Source organism: Pseudophryne corroboree, chromosome 1 (genome assembly GCF_028390025.1).
Source record: "Pseudophryne corroboree isolate aPseCor3 chromosome 1, aPseCor3.hap2, whole genome shotgun sequence".
NCBI lineage: Eukaryota > Metazoa > Chordata > Amphibia > Anura > Myobatrachidae > Pseudophryne > Pseudophryne corroboree.
Genome location: NC_086444.1, coordinates 246,844,624 through 246,861,815, shown reverse-complemented (window position 1 = coordinate 246,861,815; position 17,192 = coordinate 246,844,624). Strand labels below are relative to the sequence as shown.

At 44.6% G+C, this 17,192-nt stretch overlaps 1 protein-coding gene across 2 annotated transcripts in view; it reads left to right on the top strand.

Annotated features, from left to right (window-relative positions):
- Positions 1-17,192, top strand: part of DTWD2 (DTW domain containing 2) — a 686,623-nt gene that overhangs the window by 383,574 nt on the left and 285,857 nt on the right. For both annotated transcript variants that reach the window (XM_063964177.1, XM_063964178.1), the window contains exon 5: positions 16,141-16,333. In XM_063964177.1, coding sequence (XP_063820247.1) covers positions 16,141-16,333 — 193 coding nt within the window. The remainder of the gene's footprint in view (positions 1-16,140; positions 16,334-17,192) is intronic.

The window sequence follows — 17,192 nt, the reverse complement described above, 5'->3', positions numbered from 1 at the left end:
ACGCCAAATAGCTGACGGTGGAAGGTATTTTTGGTACAGGTATACTCTAGGAAGTAGGACCATGCGGGTTGGAGAAGTATCACCAGGGTACTGTGCGCCTATCATACAGCCTGATACGTGTACTGAACAGATGAGAGAGTTAGGAATAGGATTTTTCACTTGGAAGGTTTGCAATATGGTAATGTCATATTCTGTCCCATATGTCCTCCCCGATGATGCATATTTCATATGCGGGAGGAAGGCGTATAAGTGGCTTGCCCCAAACTCAGAGGGATTGTGTTACATTGGAAGAGTGTTGCCAGAAGTTATGACCATAACCCATAATAAAATGAAAGATGTTCACCGCAATGCTCAAGCTCCTTACACTCATACTCACTATGAACACATCGTTAAGAGACACCTCATAGATAGGACAGAGCACGCAGCCTCTGATTTGATCCACGAATCCACCGGGATTCAATACCTTCTCGCGTTAGACATCACCCGTACCGCCAGAGGAATTATAAATTATAGGTATATCCATGTGCTAGCGAACCTAATAGATAATATCACCGAGATGTATGATGACACCTTCAGGTATACAGGGAGGGAGTTGCAAGCTTACAAAACGGAACTGATCCAGCACAGGATGGTCCTCAATTATATCACAGCGGTGACAGGCGGGTACTGTGTCACTTTGGCAACTCAGTATGGTGTGAAGTGCTGCACGTACATTACAAACAGCACTGATGACCCAACCGAGGTCATAGATCAAAAGATGGACGATATCTTGCAGTTGAAGTGGGAGTTCCGGAGGAGACACAACCTTACCCTTACTGCTGTGAGTAATGAACTGACCGGCTGGGTCTCATGGTTGAACCCACGAAATTGGTTCTCAGGTTTAGGAGAATGGGCTCAAAATGTTATCGTGAGTGTAGGAAAGTTTCTCCTTTGTATCCTGGGAGTTGTCATAATGATTGATTTGATATTTAGGTGTGTTCGAATTTTAATGCGGTGCAAGCGCGGTACCAAAGTGATGATTTTGAGGAGCGGGGGCATTGTTACACAAACTGATTTAATTTATGACCCATCAATAGAGACAATGTTGTGATAAGACGTGATTCCACGGTCCGTTTCTTTCACCCGTTTCTCCTTTGTTTTCCCTAAGCAAAAATACCCCCATCCGGAGAAGACTTCAATCAACACCCAAGAATGATTACGCAAATGTTATGTGAATGTATGTTTGATACGTGTCTTATCTTCATCTCTACAACCTTCAGGTAGTGACACACATAGTCGACAGGTGATATCCACATATTAGCATTCACATGTGTTCCCCCTCCATGTATCATCAACTAAATGTGCACCCCATTTGTTGGAACAAGAAGCCGAAAAGAGCTCGGTAGTGTTTGTTGGCCCACTTACAGACCCTTAATACGGGATGAGAAGGATTTAATGTATACTTCGCAATACCTCGAAGCTTATCTAGAACATATACGACACGATGATACATGCCCCTCAGACATGGATTTCATACATACATGCTTTTACTAACCCACTAGGTCATACATTTCCTGCCTACACCTCTCCTCCTACCATCCACTCATCTTTGGATAATGTATTGTATATTTTTATCCAATCATCTGTAGATATTGTATTGTATATTTTTCTGTTTTATGTTTAGATAGTGGCAGTTATTGTTGACTGCCAAAGGGTGGACTGTCAAAGTCGAAAAATATTGTAATGCATACACCATGTACTAACCCCATGCACATGCCCGCTGCGCGTGCACTCAGTCCGCCGTGCGTGCACATATCCGCAATTTGCGTAAAGTAGCTCCCCACGGCCATGCGCTTTAGCGTGTGGTATGCGCATTTACGGTAGAGTTTGTGAACGCATAGAGGGTTATTAGAACATTACATATTTAACCCAAGTAGTGCATTTTGTACACATAGTTCCCCTACACCACATCAGCGAGTATCAATAGTTTAAACAGTTCCAAGACTAAGGGATTCGCCTTGGCATGATAGGAAGGGTCAGATAAAAGTTGGAAGGTGATGTCTAGTATCCAGCTGTAGGGTATTTTAAGGGTAACATTCCGGTGTTGGTTAGAGAAAGATTGCATGTTCCAGCGTATAGTTATGTGCAGAAGTAGAATATAGATATTAACTGTATTTACTGTATATTATGTATGCGGCGGGAATCCAGAGGATACCACCCACAAGAGCAGTTGGGGAAAGACATCGCCCACCTTTTAAAATCAACCTATGACCTTACCTGTAGATAAAAGACACATCTCTGTGTCCAATGGACAATGAGATTACAGTGACCATTGTATTGCTTATGTAAGTTGTGTATAAAAAGACCGTTGTTGACTGGCCGGTCAGAAGACTCTGAACGCTTTCTATCTGACTAGCGGAGGACCGGCTGGGTTGCGCTTGCGAACATTCTCACGTATGTATATTCTCTGTAGCCATTACTCTGTTTTAGATTTACTTGTTAGCCTGAAGTGTATGATTTGTATTGTTTTACCTTTTGAAATAATCCACGGTGGCCTTAGAACCCTGTGGTTTCAACTACAAATCGGTGTTGTGTCCTCACTTTCCTGCAAGGGTTTAAAAGCATATTTTACTGTAAAAGGTTTATAAGCATTGATAAGGTGTACGCACTGCGGGTACTTTATACCGTCAGCGCTACTTAAGGATTAAGGTATAACATCGTTGCAGTACTTTGCTGCTAAGGGTTTAAAGTGTAATTATATCATTGCATTGTATCAATAACAAGGTTTAAAGGTTATCAATTGTGTGTGCGCACGCTGATTTTATAGGGGATAGGTAATAGAATAATATACTGGTAACAGTAATAATAAAATCTGCACACCGAATGTAAATTAAAAGTAAATTTTTTATTTTACACTATGTGATATCAATAACAACGGTATATGGTGTTGCAAAAAATACTTACGTTGGGCTCCCTAATATCAGTATACAAAAGACACACGTGACATATAACATAACATACATATACAGCTATGCTGATGAAGTAATTACTGCAGTGAGTAAAAAGACGGAGTGGGCACACACTGTGTCGTTTTACCCCACCCGGTGAGTACTTATATTATACTATTATTACTAGCAAGCGGTGAAGTGTCACAATTACCAGTGTTGATTCTACTCCACAAGAGACTGTTTAAATGAAAAAAAGGACTTGTTGTTATAAGTCTTATAACAACAAGTCCTTTTTTTCATTTAAACAGTCTCTTGTGGAGTAGAATCAACACTGGTAATTGTGACACTTCACCGCTTGCTAGTGCAGCCGTGCATACAGGGTAACATTGTGTTCTCTGGACGGCTTCTGATGTGTGCTGCGGGATTAAGTGTAGTGCCGCTGTGAATCCTCTTTTACTTTCACTTTCCATTGGTATTACAGCGGGAATGTCTGTAGTTTGCCGCCAGTCTCCCATAGTGCCGTGGTAGCGCTGTCACGGATACTATACGGTATCGATGTGTTCCGCAATCAGATATACATGTGTCACATCTCAAATTAATGAACACAGGCCCTCATTCCGAGTTGTTCGCTCGCAAGGCGAATGTAGCAGAGTTACACACGCTAAGCCGCCGCCTACTGGGAGTGAATCTTAGCTTCTTAAAATTGCGACCGACGTACGCGCAATATTGCGATTACAAACGAGTTAGCAGTTTCAGAGTAGCTCCAGACTTACTCTGCCTGTGCGATCATTTCAGTGCTTGTCGTTCCTGGTTGTCGTCACAAACACACCCAGCGTTCGCCCAGGCACTCCCACCGTTTCCCCGGCCACTCCTGCGTTTTTTCCGGAAACGGTAGCGTTTTCAGCCACACGCCCCTGAAACGCCGTGTATCCGCCCAGTAACACCCATTTCCTGTCAATCACATTACGATCGCCGGAGCGAAGAAAAAGCCGTGAGTAAAAATACTTTCTTCATAGTAAAGTTACTTGGCGCAGTCGCAGTGCGAACATTGCGCATGCGTACTAAGCGGATTTTCACTGCGATGCGATGAAAAATACCGAGCGAACAACTCGGAATGAGGGCCACAGTCTCATGGTGCATCCTAGTTGTATCAAGTTGCATCTAAGATGCATTTGTGGCAAGAAAATAAGCCTAACGCTAGCAGAGTTTCAAAGAACCTGTTGTGCCAAGAGGGGCTGTTTGACACGACTGCAGCAAAGACTTATGAGGACACCTCTGTATTACAGCATTTGGATACTTTCCTCTCCTCTCTACTGTGAATTTGGGATATTACAAGTGTGGCATTTTTCCATGAGTCAGAGTTCAGGTGTTATTAGGAGTAGTTGAAGGGCATAAGTCAGTATGAGCACGTTGGTGGTGTGGTCAATAAGCATATTACTTCATCGGAGTGTATCTTTTATGCAAGAATGTATTTGAATGACTGCAATATACTAATCTTTAATTATCAAGATTGGTAGATAGGTTTTTCTGCGTATACCCGTTGCAACATATAGTATACTGTGCTATTGCACACAAATGATGTATGATAACTGATGATGTCTGATTCCTGATGAAACTTACTCTAGCACTTTCACCTACAGGTTATTTTTGACACAGATTAAAAACGACGATTTGTGTAATTTTTTGTACACTACCTTCTCCATGTCAACTAACCTCAGACTTTTTATTTACTTATTCTCTCATCTTTATTAAGCTCTACAGAAGCCTAAAACTATTGTGAATTTTGCAAATTTAATTATTTTAACTATCTAATTAATAAGAGTGCACCACAAAGGTTTTCTTTCATTCACATTTTTAGATCCTTTGCCATCTGACTTGACTTTATAATGATGTTGCTTAAAAAGAGACTTCTGCGCTGTCATGGTTGCTGTTGCCTAATTCATCTCTATGGATTTGTATACTTGTTTTTTTTAGAAAGGATGCCACATGTAATCCTTTGCCACTCGTCACACAGGATGCTCAGAATTGATGGTCAGCCATCACAGAAATATGATACTAAGCACAAATATGCATGTCTCTCTGTCTTAGCAGAAACCCAATTAAACACAGGGACAACCTCTCCTATACTAAATGTTTGGCCTGCAAAGCAATTTCCAATGATCTTGTTGTAACTGTTATTTAACTCATAATGCTCCGTGTCCCCACTCTGTGTTACCGACAACACCATGACTCATTGTTTTATATTCAAGGTCTGTTTGCCATTCTGTTACAAAAACAAGGTCTGTAAAGGGGTATACTGACGGGAGAGATGTGTGCTGAGCGATCTTAACACAGACCGCTCAGCACACATCTCTCCCCCCGCTCGGTACAGTGCGATGTGCTGAGCGAGGGAGGGGGGGGGGGGACGCTCACTACACACAACGGTTTAGTGAGCGACCCGCTAGATTGACTCAATCTAGCACCGGCGATAGCCCCGCGCATCGCTATCGCTGGGAGGCATACACACGGCAGATCCGTGCTTGAAATCTAAGCAATCTTATCAGATTGCTTAGATTTTAAACATGGATCTCTCCGTGTGTACCCCCCTTAAGGTCTGTGTCAAGACTTCTCAAAGTACTAAACTACAAACATGTAGAAATCTTTAACCCACTGATTACATCACATTATCAAGATAAAATATCCCAGATATTTCTTTAATTTCATCAGATTCACTAGTTTTCTGAAAGCTTTCAAGAATTCCACTCTAACTGGGAATATCTATCTTCCTTATCACTGTTTGTCTGGGTTCTTGTTCTCTTAACTTCTTGCTTACCAAAGACATCATCCTTAGTAGCAGAGATTGTTTCACCCAAATTTTAAATGATTTTAATTTGCTAAGGAAATTAATTAATTTAATTTAGTCTGAGAACTGCAGGTTGTACAAAAGATATCTAGAAATCTAACAATTGATGGTTTATCGCAAGCTGCACAAACGGTTTGTTGCTGTATTTTGTTTTCTTCCACAGATGCTACAAAAAAGTACAGTCACTAAAAGGAAATCTTATAGAAATGTATAAGACCAGAGCACCCTAACTTACCAAAACTGGGTTCTTTTTGTCTGTTTCTGGTCAGACTCCATTCTGTATCTGGAAGCAAATCCATTGTGCAGTACTGTGTACTACAAGCAGGGGATGCTATGAGCTGTTCCAAGTCCTCTGTCTGTTGCCAGTCCACCATATTTGGCTCTTCCATATGACGACTTGTATGAGCATAACAGAGGCGTTGATCTAAATGTGCACCAGACCTGCTGTAATAGCTGCCATTGGATGATTAAAGAGCAAAAACAGGTTAGATCTGTTCTGAACATTGACTTTATCTGTGTGACTCTGCAACAATGAACCTCCAATTGTACAAGTAGTGTAATGGAAGGAGAAGACTTCAAAACATTTTTTTACGTAAAGCAATGTAAGATACACTCCCAGACTTTTTAAATATTTTGCTAGGTCTTGGGAGGGGAGGATTAGGCTGCGGGAGGGAAGGGTTAGGGTTAGGCTGCAGGAGGGAAGGGTTAGGGTTAGGCTGCGGTAGGGTGGGTTAGGGTAAGAGTAAGGGTTAAGTATTTAACAAAATGTGTCGGGATTATGACAGTAGCGATGCCCCAGTCAGTATTTTGAGCATCAAAGACTGGAAATACAATACTATTCCCAGAAATATATACCTAACTATCTATACCTTCATCTTCACTATGCTCCCTCATGTCAGGACCATTGAAAAACAGTGCATGACCTGGCTCAAGGGGTTGGGTACGGGATTGCAACAGTCAGAAAGTTGATGCTCAAAATACTGACAGGGGGGTGTAGTACGGCTGACCGGCGGTCAGGAGACCTCTGGTCAGCTTACCGACGCCGGGATCCCGGCAGCATACAGATGCCGGGATCCCGGCGGGGAGGGGCGAGTGCAACAAGCCCCTTGCAGGCTCGCTGCGGTCGCCACGGGTTCTATTCCCACTCTATAGGTCTCGTGGACACCCACGAGTGGAAATAGTCCCTGTTGGTCGGCATGCCGACCATCGGGATAGTGAGCGGTCGGGATGGTGGAGGAGGTCATGTGACTGTCGGTCACCCGACCGCCGGTCACATGAATACCACCCCATAGGGCCTGCTTCTTAGCTGTTTTGCACAGTTGTCAGCCAGTGACTGTACAGTACCTGGAGGAGAAGTAAGCATATGTGCATGCATGGTAATGAGTAAATTACAGTATTACCATGTAGTATAAGTGCAGCCCTCTCACCTCCTCTGTGCACTACATCCTTTGTCGTCTCTGAGTAGGCATACCACACTGCTTGCCCCGGTGTGGTATGTTAGGTAGATTAGACTTAGGTCGACAGTGTCTAGGTCGACCACTGTTGGTTGACAGTAAGTAGGTCGACATGGTTTCTAGGTTGACATGGTTTCTAGGTCGACAGGGACTCTAGGTCGGCTTGAGAAAAGGTCGATATGAGGGGTTTTTTTACCTTTTTTTGGTGTAGTTTTCTCCATACAGTGACTGGTAACCCCAATTAGTGCACCGTGTCCCCTCGCATGGCTCGCTGCGCTTGGCACAGGTTACCGGTCCCAATTGTAGTCCACGTGGATTGTACAGTATGAAAAAGTGAAAAACTCATGTTGACCTTTTGTCATGTTGACCTAGAGTCCCTGTTGAACTAGAAACCATGTCGACCTACTTACTGTCGACCAATAGTGGTCGACCTAGACAGTGTCGACATACTTATTGTCGACCTAAAGACCATATCTTGCTTTACCCCATAAATAGAGCACTGGCGCTCTCTATTTCTTTTTCTCTAACGTCCTAGTGGATGCTGGGGACTCCGTAAGGACCATGGGGAATAGACGGGCTCCGCAGGAGACAGGGCACTTTAAGAAAGAATTTGGATTCTGGTGTGTTCTGGCTCCTCCCTCTATGTCCCTCCTCCAGACCTCAGTTTGAATTTGTGCCCGGACGAGCTGGGTGCTACTTAGTGAGCTCTCCTGAGCGTGCTATAAGAAAGTATTTTGTTAGGTTTTTTATTTTCAGGGAGATCTACTGGCAACAGATTCCCTGCATCGAGGGACTGAGGGGAGAGAAGTAGCCCTACTCTCTGAAGATAGGTCCTGCTTCTTAGGCTACTGGACACCATTAGCTCCAGAGGGATCGTACACAGGATCTCACCCTTTGTCGTCCGATCCCGGAGCCGCGCCGCCGCCCCCCTCGCAGAGCCGGAAGACAGAAGCAGGGTGAAAGAAGCAAGAAGACTTCGAAATCGGCGGCAGAAGACTCCAGTCTTCAAACTGAGGTAGCGCACAGCACTGCGGCTGTGCGCCATTGCTCCCACACTACACCCACATACTCCGGTCACTGTAGGGCGCAGGGGGGGGGGGGCGCCCTGGGCAGCAATTAGGACCTCTTGGCAAAAGTGGGCATATATACAGTTGGGCACTGTATATATGCATGAGCCCCCGCCACAAATTGTACATGAAAGCGGGACAGAAGCTCGCCGTCGAGGGGGCGGGGCTTCTTCCTCAGCACTCACCAGCGCCATGTTTTTTCTCCACAGCACCGCTGAGAGGAAGCTCCCCAGCCTTTTCCCTGCAGTTACACGGTAGAAGAGGGTAAAAAGAGAGGGGGGGCACATAATTAGACGCAAAAATCAATATAAACAGCTGCTACTGGGTTAACATTAAGTTACTGTGTTATTCCTGGGTTAATAGCGCTGGGGTGTGTGCTGGCATACTCTCTCTCTGTCTCTCCAAAGGGCCTTATGGGGAAATTGTCTTCAGATGAGCATTCCCTGAGTGTGTGGTTTGTCGGTACGTGTGTGTCGACATGTCTGAGGTAAAAGGCTCCCCTAAGGAGGAGATGGAGCAAATATGTGTGTGAGAGGGTGTCTCCGTCGACAACGCCGACACTTGTTTGGATATGTGTAATTAAGTACTAAGGTGAATTTATTGCACAAAAGATTAGAGAACAGACAGGGAATCTACCCATGTCTGTCCCTATGTCGCAGAGACCTTCAGAGTCTCTCAATGATCACTATCCAAAATAATAGACACTGATATCGACACGGAGTCTGACTCCAGTGTCGACTACGATAATGCAAAGTTACAGCCAAAATGGCAGAAAAGTATTCAATATATTATTATTGTAATAAAAGATGATTTGCATATCACTGATGACTCATCTGTCCCTGACACAAGGGTACACATGTTTAAGGGGAAGTAAGCTGAGTTAAATTTCCCTCCTCTCATGAGGAAAAAGAGCGGGAATCTCCAGACAAGAGACTGCAGTTTCCCACAAAGAATTTTCAGGGAATATCCTTTCCCCACTAGGGCCAGGATACGATGGGAATCTTCCCCTAGGGTGTCACGTTTGCACAAAAGGTAGCCCTGACGTAACAGCTATTTTCAGGGATCCTGCAGGTAGCGTGCGCATTCTGGTACACTACTCAGACCGGCGATTGTGTCGGCATGGGTTTATAGCGCTGTGGCAGCGTGGACAGGTACCTTATCAGCAGAGATTGAGACCCTAGTATGTATATATATATATATATATATATATGTATATATAGAGATATATATTTTAAAGATGCTGTCTTAAGAGATATATATATATATATATATATATATATATATATATATAAAACATGCCCAAAGAGACATGAGTCTACTGGGTCCTAGAGACAAAGCTATGTCGATTTCTGCTTGACGTGTCCTGTAGAATATGCAATGGACAGATGATGCCGACTTAAGAGGCATATGGAAGGCTGAGGATTGTGTGGAGAAGGGTTCTCGGACCTGGTCTCCACAGCTATAGCTGGTAATTCTGATATTTTGCCTTATATTCCTGCACAGCCTAGGAAAGCACGACATTATCAAATGCAGCCTTTCGAACAAAGAAACAAGAAAGTCCGAGGTGCGTCCTTTCTTGCCAGAGGCGGGGGCAGAGGAAAGAAGCTGCACAACACAGCTAGTTCCCAGGAACAGAAGTCCTCCCCGGCCTCTACAAAATTCACTGCATGTCGCTGGGGCTCCACAGGCGGAGCTAGGCCCGGTGGGGGCACGCCTTCGTAAGTTCAGCCACAGGTGGGTTCACTCCCTGTTAGATCCCTGGGCAATAGATATTGTGTCTCAGGGATACAAGCTGGACTTTGAGGATATGCCCCCTCACCGACGGCCCTGCCGGCTTCCCCCCACGAGAGGAAAACAGTGTTAACTGCAATTCACAAATTGTATCTTCAACAGGTGGTGGTCAAGGTTCCCCTCCTTCAACAAGGAGGGGGTTATTATTCGACCATGTTGTAGTCCCGAAACCAGACGGTTCGGTCAGACCCATATTGAATTTAAAATCCCTGAACATATACCTGAAAAGGTTCAAGTTCAGGATGGAATCGCTAAGAGCGGTCATTGCAAGCCTGAAAGGGGGAGATTTTATGGTGACTCTGGACATAAAGGATGCATACCTTCATGTCCCCATTTATCCACCTCATCAGGCGTACCTCAGAATTGCGGTACGGGATTGTCATTACCAATTTCAGAGAAATGATGGTGCTCCTGCGGAAGCAAGGTGTCACTATTATCACGTACTTGGACGATCTCCTCATAAAAGCGAGATCAAAAGAGCAGTTGCTGAGTAGCGTATCACTTTCTCTGGAAGTGTAACGGAAACACGGCTGGGGTCTATATATTCCAAAGTCGCAGTTGGTTCCTACAGCTCATCTGCCTCTCCAAGGCATGATCCTAGACACAGACCAGAAAAGAGTTTATCTCCCGATAGAGAAAGCTCAGGAGCTCGTGACACTGGTCAGGAATCTATTAAAACCAAAACAGGTGTCAGTGCATCACTGCACTCGAGTCCTGGGAAGGATGGTGGCATCATACGAGGCCATTCCCTTCGGCAGGTTCCATGCGAGGACCTTCCAATGGGACTTACTGGACAAGTGGTCCGGATCACATCTTTAGATGCATCGGTTAATCACCCTCTCCCCAAGGGCCAGGGTGTCTCTCCTGTGGTGACTGCAGAGTGCTCACCTTCTCGAAGGTCGCAGATTCGGCATTCAGGACTGGGTCCTGGTGACCACGGATGCAAGCCTCCGAGGGTGGGGGGCAGTCACACAGGGAAGAAATTTCCAAGGGCTGTGGTCAAGTCAGGAGACTTGCCTTCACATCAACATCCTGGAACTAAGGGCCATATACAACGCCCTACGTCAAGCGGAGTCCCTGCTTCGCGACCAACCGGTTCTGATTCAGTCAGACAACATCACCGCAGTGGCTCATGTAAACCGCCAAGGCGGCACAAGGAGCAGGGTGGCGATGGTAGAGGCCACCAGAATTCTTCGCTGGGCGGAGAATCACGTAAGCGCACTGTCAGCAGTGTTCATTCCGGGAGTGGACAACTGGGAAGCAGACTTCCTCAGCAGGCACGACCTCCACCCGGGAGAGTGGGGACTTCATCAAGAAGTCTTCACGCAGATTGCAAGTCGGTGGGAACTGCCACAGGTGGACATGATGGCATCCCGCCTCAACAAAAAGCTGCAGAGATATTGCGCCAGGTCAAGAGATCCTCAGGCGATAGCTGTGGACGCACTGGTGACACCATGGGTGTTCCAGTCAGTCTATGTATTTCCTCCTCTTCCTCTCATACCCAAGGTGCTGAGAATCATAAGGAAAAGAGGAGTGAGAACAATACTCATTGTTCCGGATTGGCCAAGAACGACTTGGTATCCAAAGCTGCAAGAAATGCTCACAGGGGATCCGTGGCCTCTGCCTCTAGGACAGGACTTGGGCAACAGGGGCCCTGTCTGTTCCAAGACTTACCGCGGCTGCGTTTGACGGCATGTCGGTTGAACGCCGGATCCTAGCAGAAAAAGGCATTCCGGATGAGGTCATTCCTACGCTGATAGAGGCTAGGAAGGATGTAACGGCTCAACATTATCACCGTATATGGCGAAAATATGTGGCTTGGTGTGAGGCCAGGAATGCCCCTACGGAGGAATTCCAGCTGGGCCTTTTCCTTCACTTCCTACAGTCGGGAGTGACTTTGGGCCTTAAATTGGGTTCCATTAAGGTTCAGATTTCGGCCTTATCCATTTTCTTTCAAAAAGAACTGGCTTCTCTGCCTGAAGTTCAGACGTTTGTAAAGGGAGTGCTGCATATTCAGCCCCCTTTTGTGCCTCCAGTGGCACCTTGGGATCTTAACGTGGTGTTGAGTTTCCTGAAATCACACTGGTTTGAACCACTCAAAACAATGGAAGTAAAATATCTCACGTGGAAGGTGGTCATGCTATTAGCCGTGGCTTCGGCTAGGCGTGTGTCAGAATTGGCGGCTTTGTCACATAAAAGCCCTTAACTGGTTTTCCATGCGGATAGAGCAGAATTGCGAACCGCCCACAATTTCTGCCGAAAGTGGTTTCATCCTTTCATATGAACCAACCTATTGTGGTGCCTGTGGCTACTACTGACTTGGAGGATTCCGAGTCACTGGATGTAGTCGAGGCTTTGAAGGTTTATGTAGCCAGATCGGCTAAGGTCAGGAAAACAGAATCTTTGTTTATCCTGTATGCTTCCAACAAGCTTGGGGCGCCTGCTTCAAAGCAAACTATTGCTCGCTGGATCTGTAACACAATTCAGCAGGCTCATTCTGCGGCCGGGTTGCTGCTGCCTAAATCAGTTAAGGCCCATTCCACAAGGAAGGTGGGCTCTTCTTGGGCGGCTGCCCGAGGGGTCTCGGCATTACAGCTTTGCCGAGCAGCTACTTGGTCAGGTTCAAACACCTTTGCAAAGTTCTACAAGTTTGATACCCTGGCTGAGGAGGACCTTGTGTTTGCTCATTCGGTGCTGCAGAGTCATCCGCACTCTCCCGCCCGTTTGGGAGCTTTGGTATAATCCCCATGGTCCTTACGGAGTCCCCAGCATCCACTAGGACGTTAGAGAAAAGAAGATTTTACTTACTGGTAAATCTATTTCTCGTAGTCCGTAGAGGATGCTGGGCGCCCGTCCCAAGTGCGGACTTCTTCTGCAATACTTGTATACAGTTATTGCTTAAATAAGGGTTATGTTATGGCTGCATCAGGGTTGATCTGATGCTCCGTTGTTGTTCATACTGTTAACTGGGTATGTTTATCACAAGTTATACGGTGTGATTGGTGTGACTGGTATGAGTCTTGCCCTGGATTCCAAAATCCTTTCCTTGTACTGTCAGCTCTTCCGGGCACAGTTTCTTTAACTGAGGTCTGGAGGAGGGACATAGAGGGAGGAGCCAGAACACACCAGAATCCAAATTCTTTCTTAAAGTGCCCTGTCTCCTGCGGAGCCCGTCTATTCCCCATGGTCCTTACGGAGTCCCCAGCATCCACTACGGACTACGAGAAATAGATTTACCGGTAAGTAAAATCTTATTTTTTAACCTAGGTATTTTTATTAGAAATGTTCCAGTTTTATATACAAGAAATAACACCTGTATAAACTTATAACGCAAAGGCTCTATAGTAAAACAAAACCAAAGAGGGAGCAATAGCATTTAAATTACTGTCTAATAGTGTAACAAATGCAATACACACTACATAACAACCTGGTATATAGCTCTGCAGTGAAAGGACAAATGAATGCTTCAAAAATAAATAGGTTAACCATCACCTCTCTGTGATGTTGTTGCTGTGTAGGTCTGGGTGCCCTAGCTCCATTGTCATTCATCTGCTTATACCTACTGCTTAACAACAAATGTTATATTTCTGCTCCTATACATATAAATCTTGTATTGTATCATGTCATTAACTAAACACCTATCCAGATTTGTACCATAAATGGCAGGGCCCGATTAAGACTTACAGACGTCTTACGCCAATACACTTGTAGCGCCCCTTGTAATGCTAAAGAGCACAGTGCGTAAGCATGCTCAGGAAATCATCATTCATACTGCACATGTGCAGGTAACAAGGTTATACAACTGACATGTTTGAGCTTGGCATCTAATGATGCTTGTGAAGTGTAAAGTGGACTTCGGCTACTAGGGAACTGAGCAGCCATCAGGGGGGACTGTGGGGACTGGTGTCTCAAGCCCTTACAGAGAGGGGGGCCCACCACTTGCTCCTACCGCCAATACCTGTAGAGCTGCCCCATTCTGTGAATCAACAGCAGGCTGATGCGCAGAGTGCACTTCTTAAAACAAGCCTTCCCTGCGCATCAGATCTCTGTGAACCATTCCTGTAGGTTCGCAACACTCTACCCACAGTATATGTAACATCACAATGTATGACATCACATAGGGTTGGAGCAGTGCGGCAGAATTTTTTTTTGGTCAGTGAGGGGCCCTGCCTATTTTGTCAGTCCCGGGCCCCACAATTTTTGATGGCAGCCCTGCTAGGGAATGTGAGCAAGACTATTCAGGCTACCCAGATGGTGCTGAAGCACAGTATACATAAAGATTTAGCAGTACGTTACATGGTCATATCGCCACAGCCAACTGGTAGTCACTCTAAAAACTTCCCTCAGCACCACCTGTGAAGCTTCTAGTATTAAGATGTGCAGCCACTGACAACATGGAGTAAATTAGAGCTTCATCTTTTTCCCCCAATTGTGTGGTGTTACCCCATGCTCTGGTGCCCTAGGATGTAGCCTAATCAGCCTAATAGTTTATCAGGCACTGACAAATGTTCCAGTAGCTATAGAGCAGGCATGTCCAAACTGCAGCCCAGCATTCCCTGACATAGTTTTGCTGTCGGAGAATGCTAAAGCTGTGTCGGGGCATGCTGGCATGTGTAGTTTCACAACAGCTGGAGGGCCGCAGTTTGGACATGCCTGCTATAGAGGATTAGCAAGAAGAACTTGTACAGAGTTTAAAAAGGATCCTATCTGCTTGCCTAGAAAATTCTGCTATTTTTTTCACATACATAATGGACTATAAGACTAGGGGGTGAATTCAATTCCAGGTAAAGGGTTCAAGTTGGTGCAGCGTTTTACTGTCTGCAATGGAACCCCATCTCACACCCTTCGCCTGGGCAGACGAATGCCGATTCATGCAAAAGTGATTGCTACTCTATGGGGCAGCTAACACTTTTCTGTGAGATCCCACTGCTGTAAAGTGCGGCGGCTGCTACACAAATCCGGCCAGGCGAAAGGATTCACCAGCAACTGAATTTTCCCCGTAGTACTATATATGAATACAATTATCTACATTGTTGTAATAAATGATACATAGAAAAATAGAATTTGACGGCAGATAAGAACCATTTGGTCTATCTAGTCTGCCCGGAGATATGTATATTATGTCAAATTAAGAAATACTGGTTATCAGTCCATCAAAATGATTGAACAACATAATAGCGGTGGCTGTGCGCACGTGAACGGAGCAACACTTGGGGAAGAACTCAAATGTTATCGCCCCCATTCTCCTGTCTAAACGGACGGAAGATCGCAAGGGGCGATAATAATTTGAGACCCCCTATCGCACTGATTGCTTTCACTAGTGTCGGGTTTAGCAGCGTAAAGCTGCTAAATCCACCTAAACTAAAAGGCGCGATCAGGAAAAGTGACGTTTGTGCGCCCAAACGACTCACTTTTCACACATTTCAGCTCGCCACCCCAGGCCGGTGCGAGATGAAATGTAGACGCCGGCAGCCGATCGCGCTCGAACGGAGCTATATCTGAATATCTACGTTGGGCGCCATCTAGTGGCTGCCGGCGCCTAAAATATTTGAATTACACCCATGAATTGCTCCATTAGGGGCTATCCAGTTGCCTCCAGCATGCAAAACACTTGAATTCACCCCATAGAGGTGAGGTGCAGCGTTAGCCTTTTTTTATATATATACTCTGAATACCATTCTCTATCCAACAAATTGAATTTCTTTATTTGCAGCTCACTATCATTTTGCTGTCTCCTGTGACTTCTAGGGATGGTGTTTTATCACATCTTTCTTTTCTATGTCTATTCCTAAAGCAGAGTTGCTGGAGCAAACTCATAGCCTTTTATCTTACATTTCCTTGCAATGTCATGTCTTGTTTTGTGTGCTTGTGTAATGGCATAGATATGATTTTTAGACGTGTGAAAATAAATTGCAATTGTGCCTGAGGCTCTACTCTTATTTGGATCTCTTACCTCTTGAATGGATTTTCAGTGGTCATTTCATGTTCGAATGTTCTGATATTGAATAGTGTACTTTTTTTCTTGTACGTTATCTTTCTGTACTTCTTCCTCTTTTCAGATATCCAGAGCTTGCAGCCATTTGCAGGAAACCTAGTACTTTGATTCTGTATCCTGGAGCTGAAGCTGCTAATTTGGAAGAGCTTTCCCTAGCAGGTGATCATCACCAGCACTCCCTTATCATAATAGATGGCACATGGAGTCAGGCCAAAGATATATTCTACAGAAATTCTATTTTTCGTCTGCCAAGACAGGTAAATCAGGTTTATGCTACTATAGAATTAGTGTTAGTTTGTGTTCCTCTGATCAAATATTTAGAATGTTTATTTATAGAGTAACTGTATTCCTGAATCATGGCCGGTAACAAGACATTGACAGGCAGCATTGCAGCTTGTCTACACCTACTGTATGTCTGACATTGTCATAACTCGGAACCTTCAGGGATGGTTTTGGAAATACTGTATATTTTATGTTGTCTTCAAAACTCAGCCTGGTAAGTTACAGCCGAGCAGCGCTGACACTTCAGCATTGCTGTAATATTTAAATAATTTTGAACGTCTCTTAAACTATGAACACACAAGGAAAATTAAGCTCTTTGTGTTGTTTTTTTGCAAGCCTCTTAGTTGTTTTTTTGTAGACGCAGTGATTTACCACGTAATGATCAAGATGGATATGGTCTTGTTGCGGACATGAAATTTAAATGCCAACGATAAATTGATAAATGTGACTCGTGTGGGGTCATGGTGAAAATATAACTTTAGTCTGCTATTCTCTAAGGACGCATTTAAATGGCCCTTGCTTGAAGCCGAATCACTAAATTACTGTTTAGTTTGTTTTCATGACAGTATTCATCTTTATGACATATATAAATTATGCGTGGCAATGACATGCATAGTTGAACTCACAGATCCCACAGTGTAAACCTTTGTTCAGGTTACCGAAGTGTTATTGTCCTGTATAGTGAATTTATTTTCTACAGTATGTGAATTTAGTACAGTAATTTTCTATGAGACCATATTACAGTCATGAACTTTTAGTTGAAGTGTTATTAGTTTATAATATGAGCAGAATTATGTGATCATCTCTTGCAGGCTTCTTTGTTGCAATCAGTCT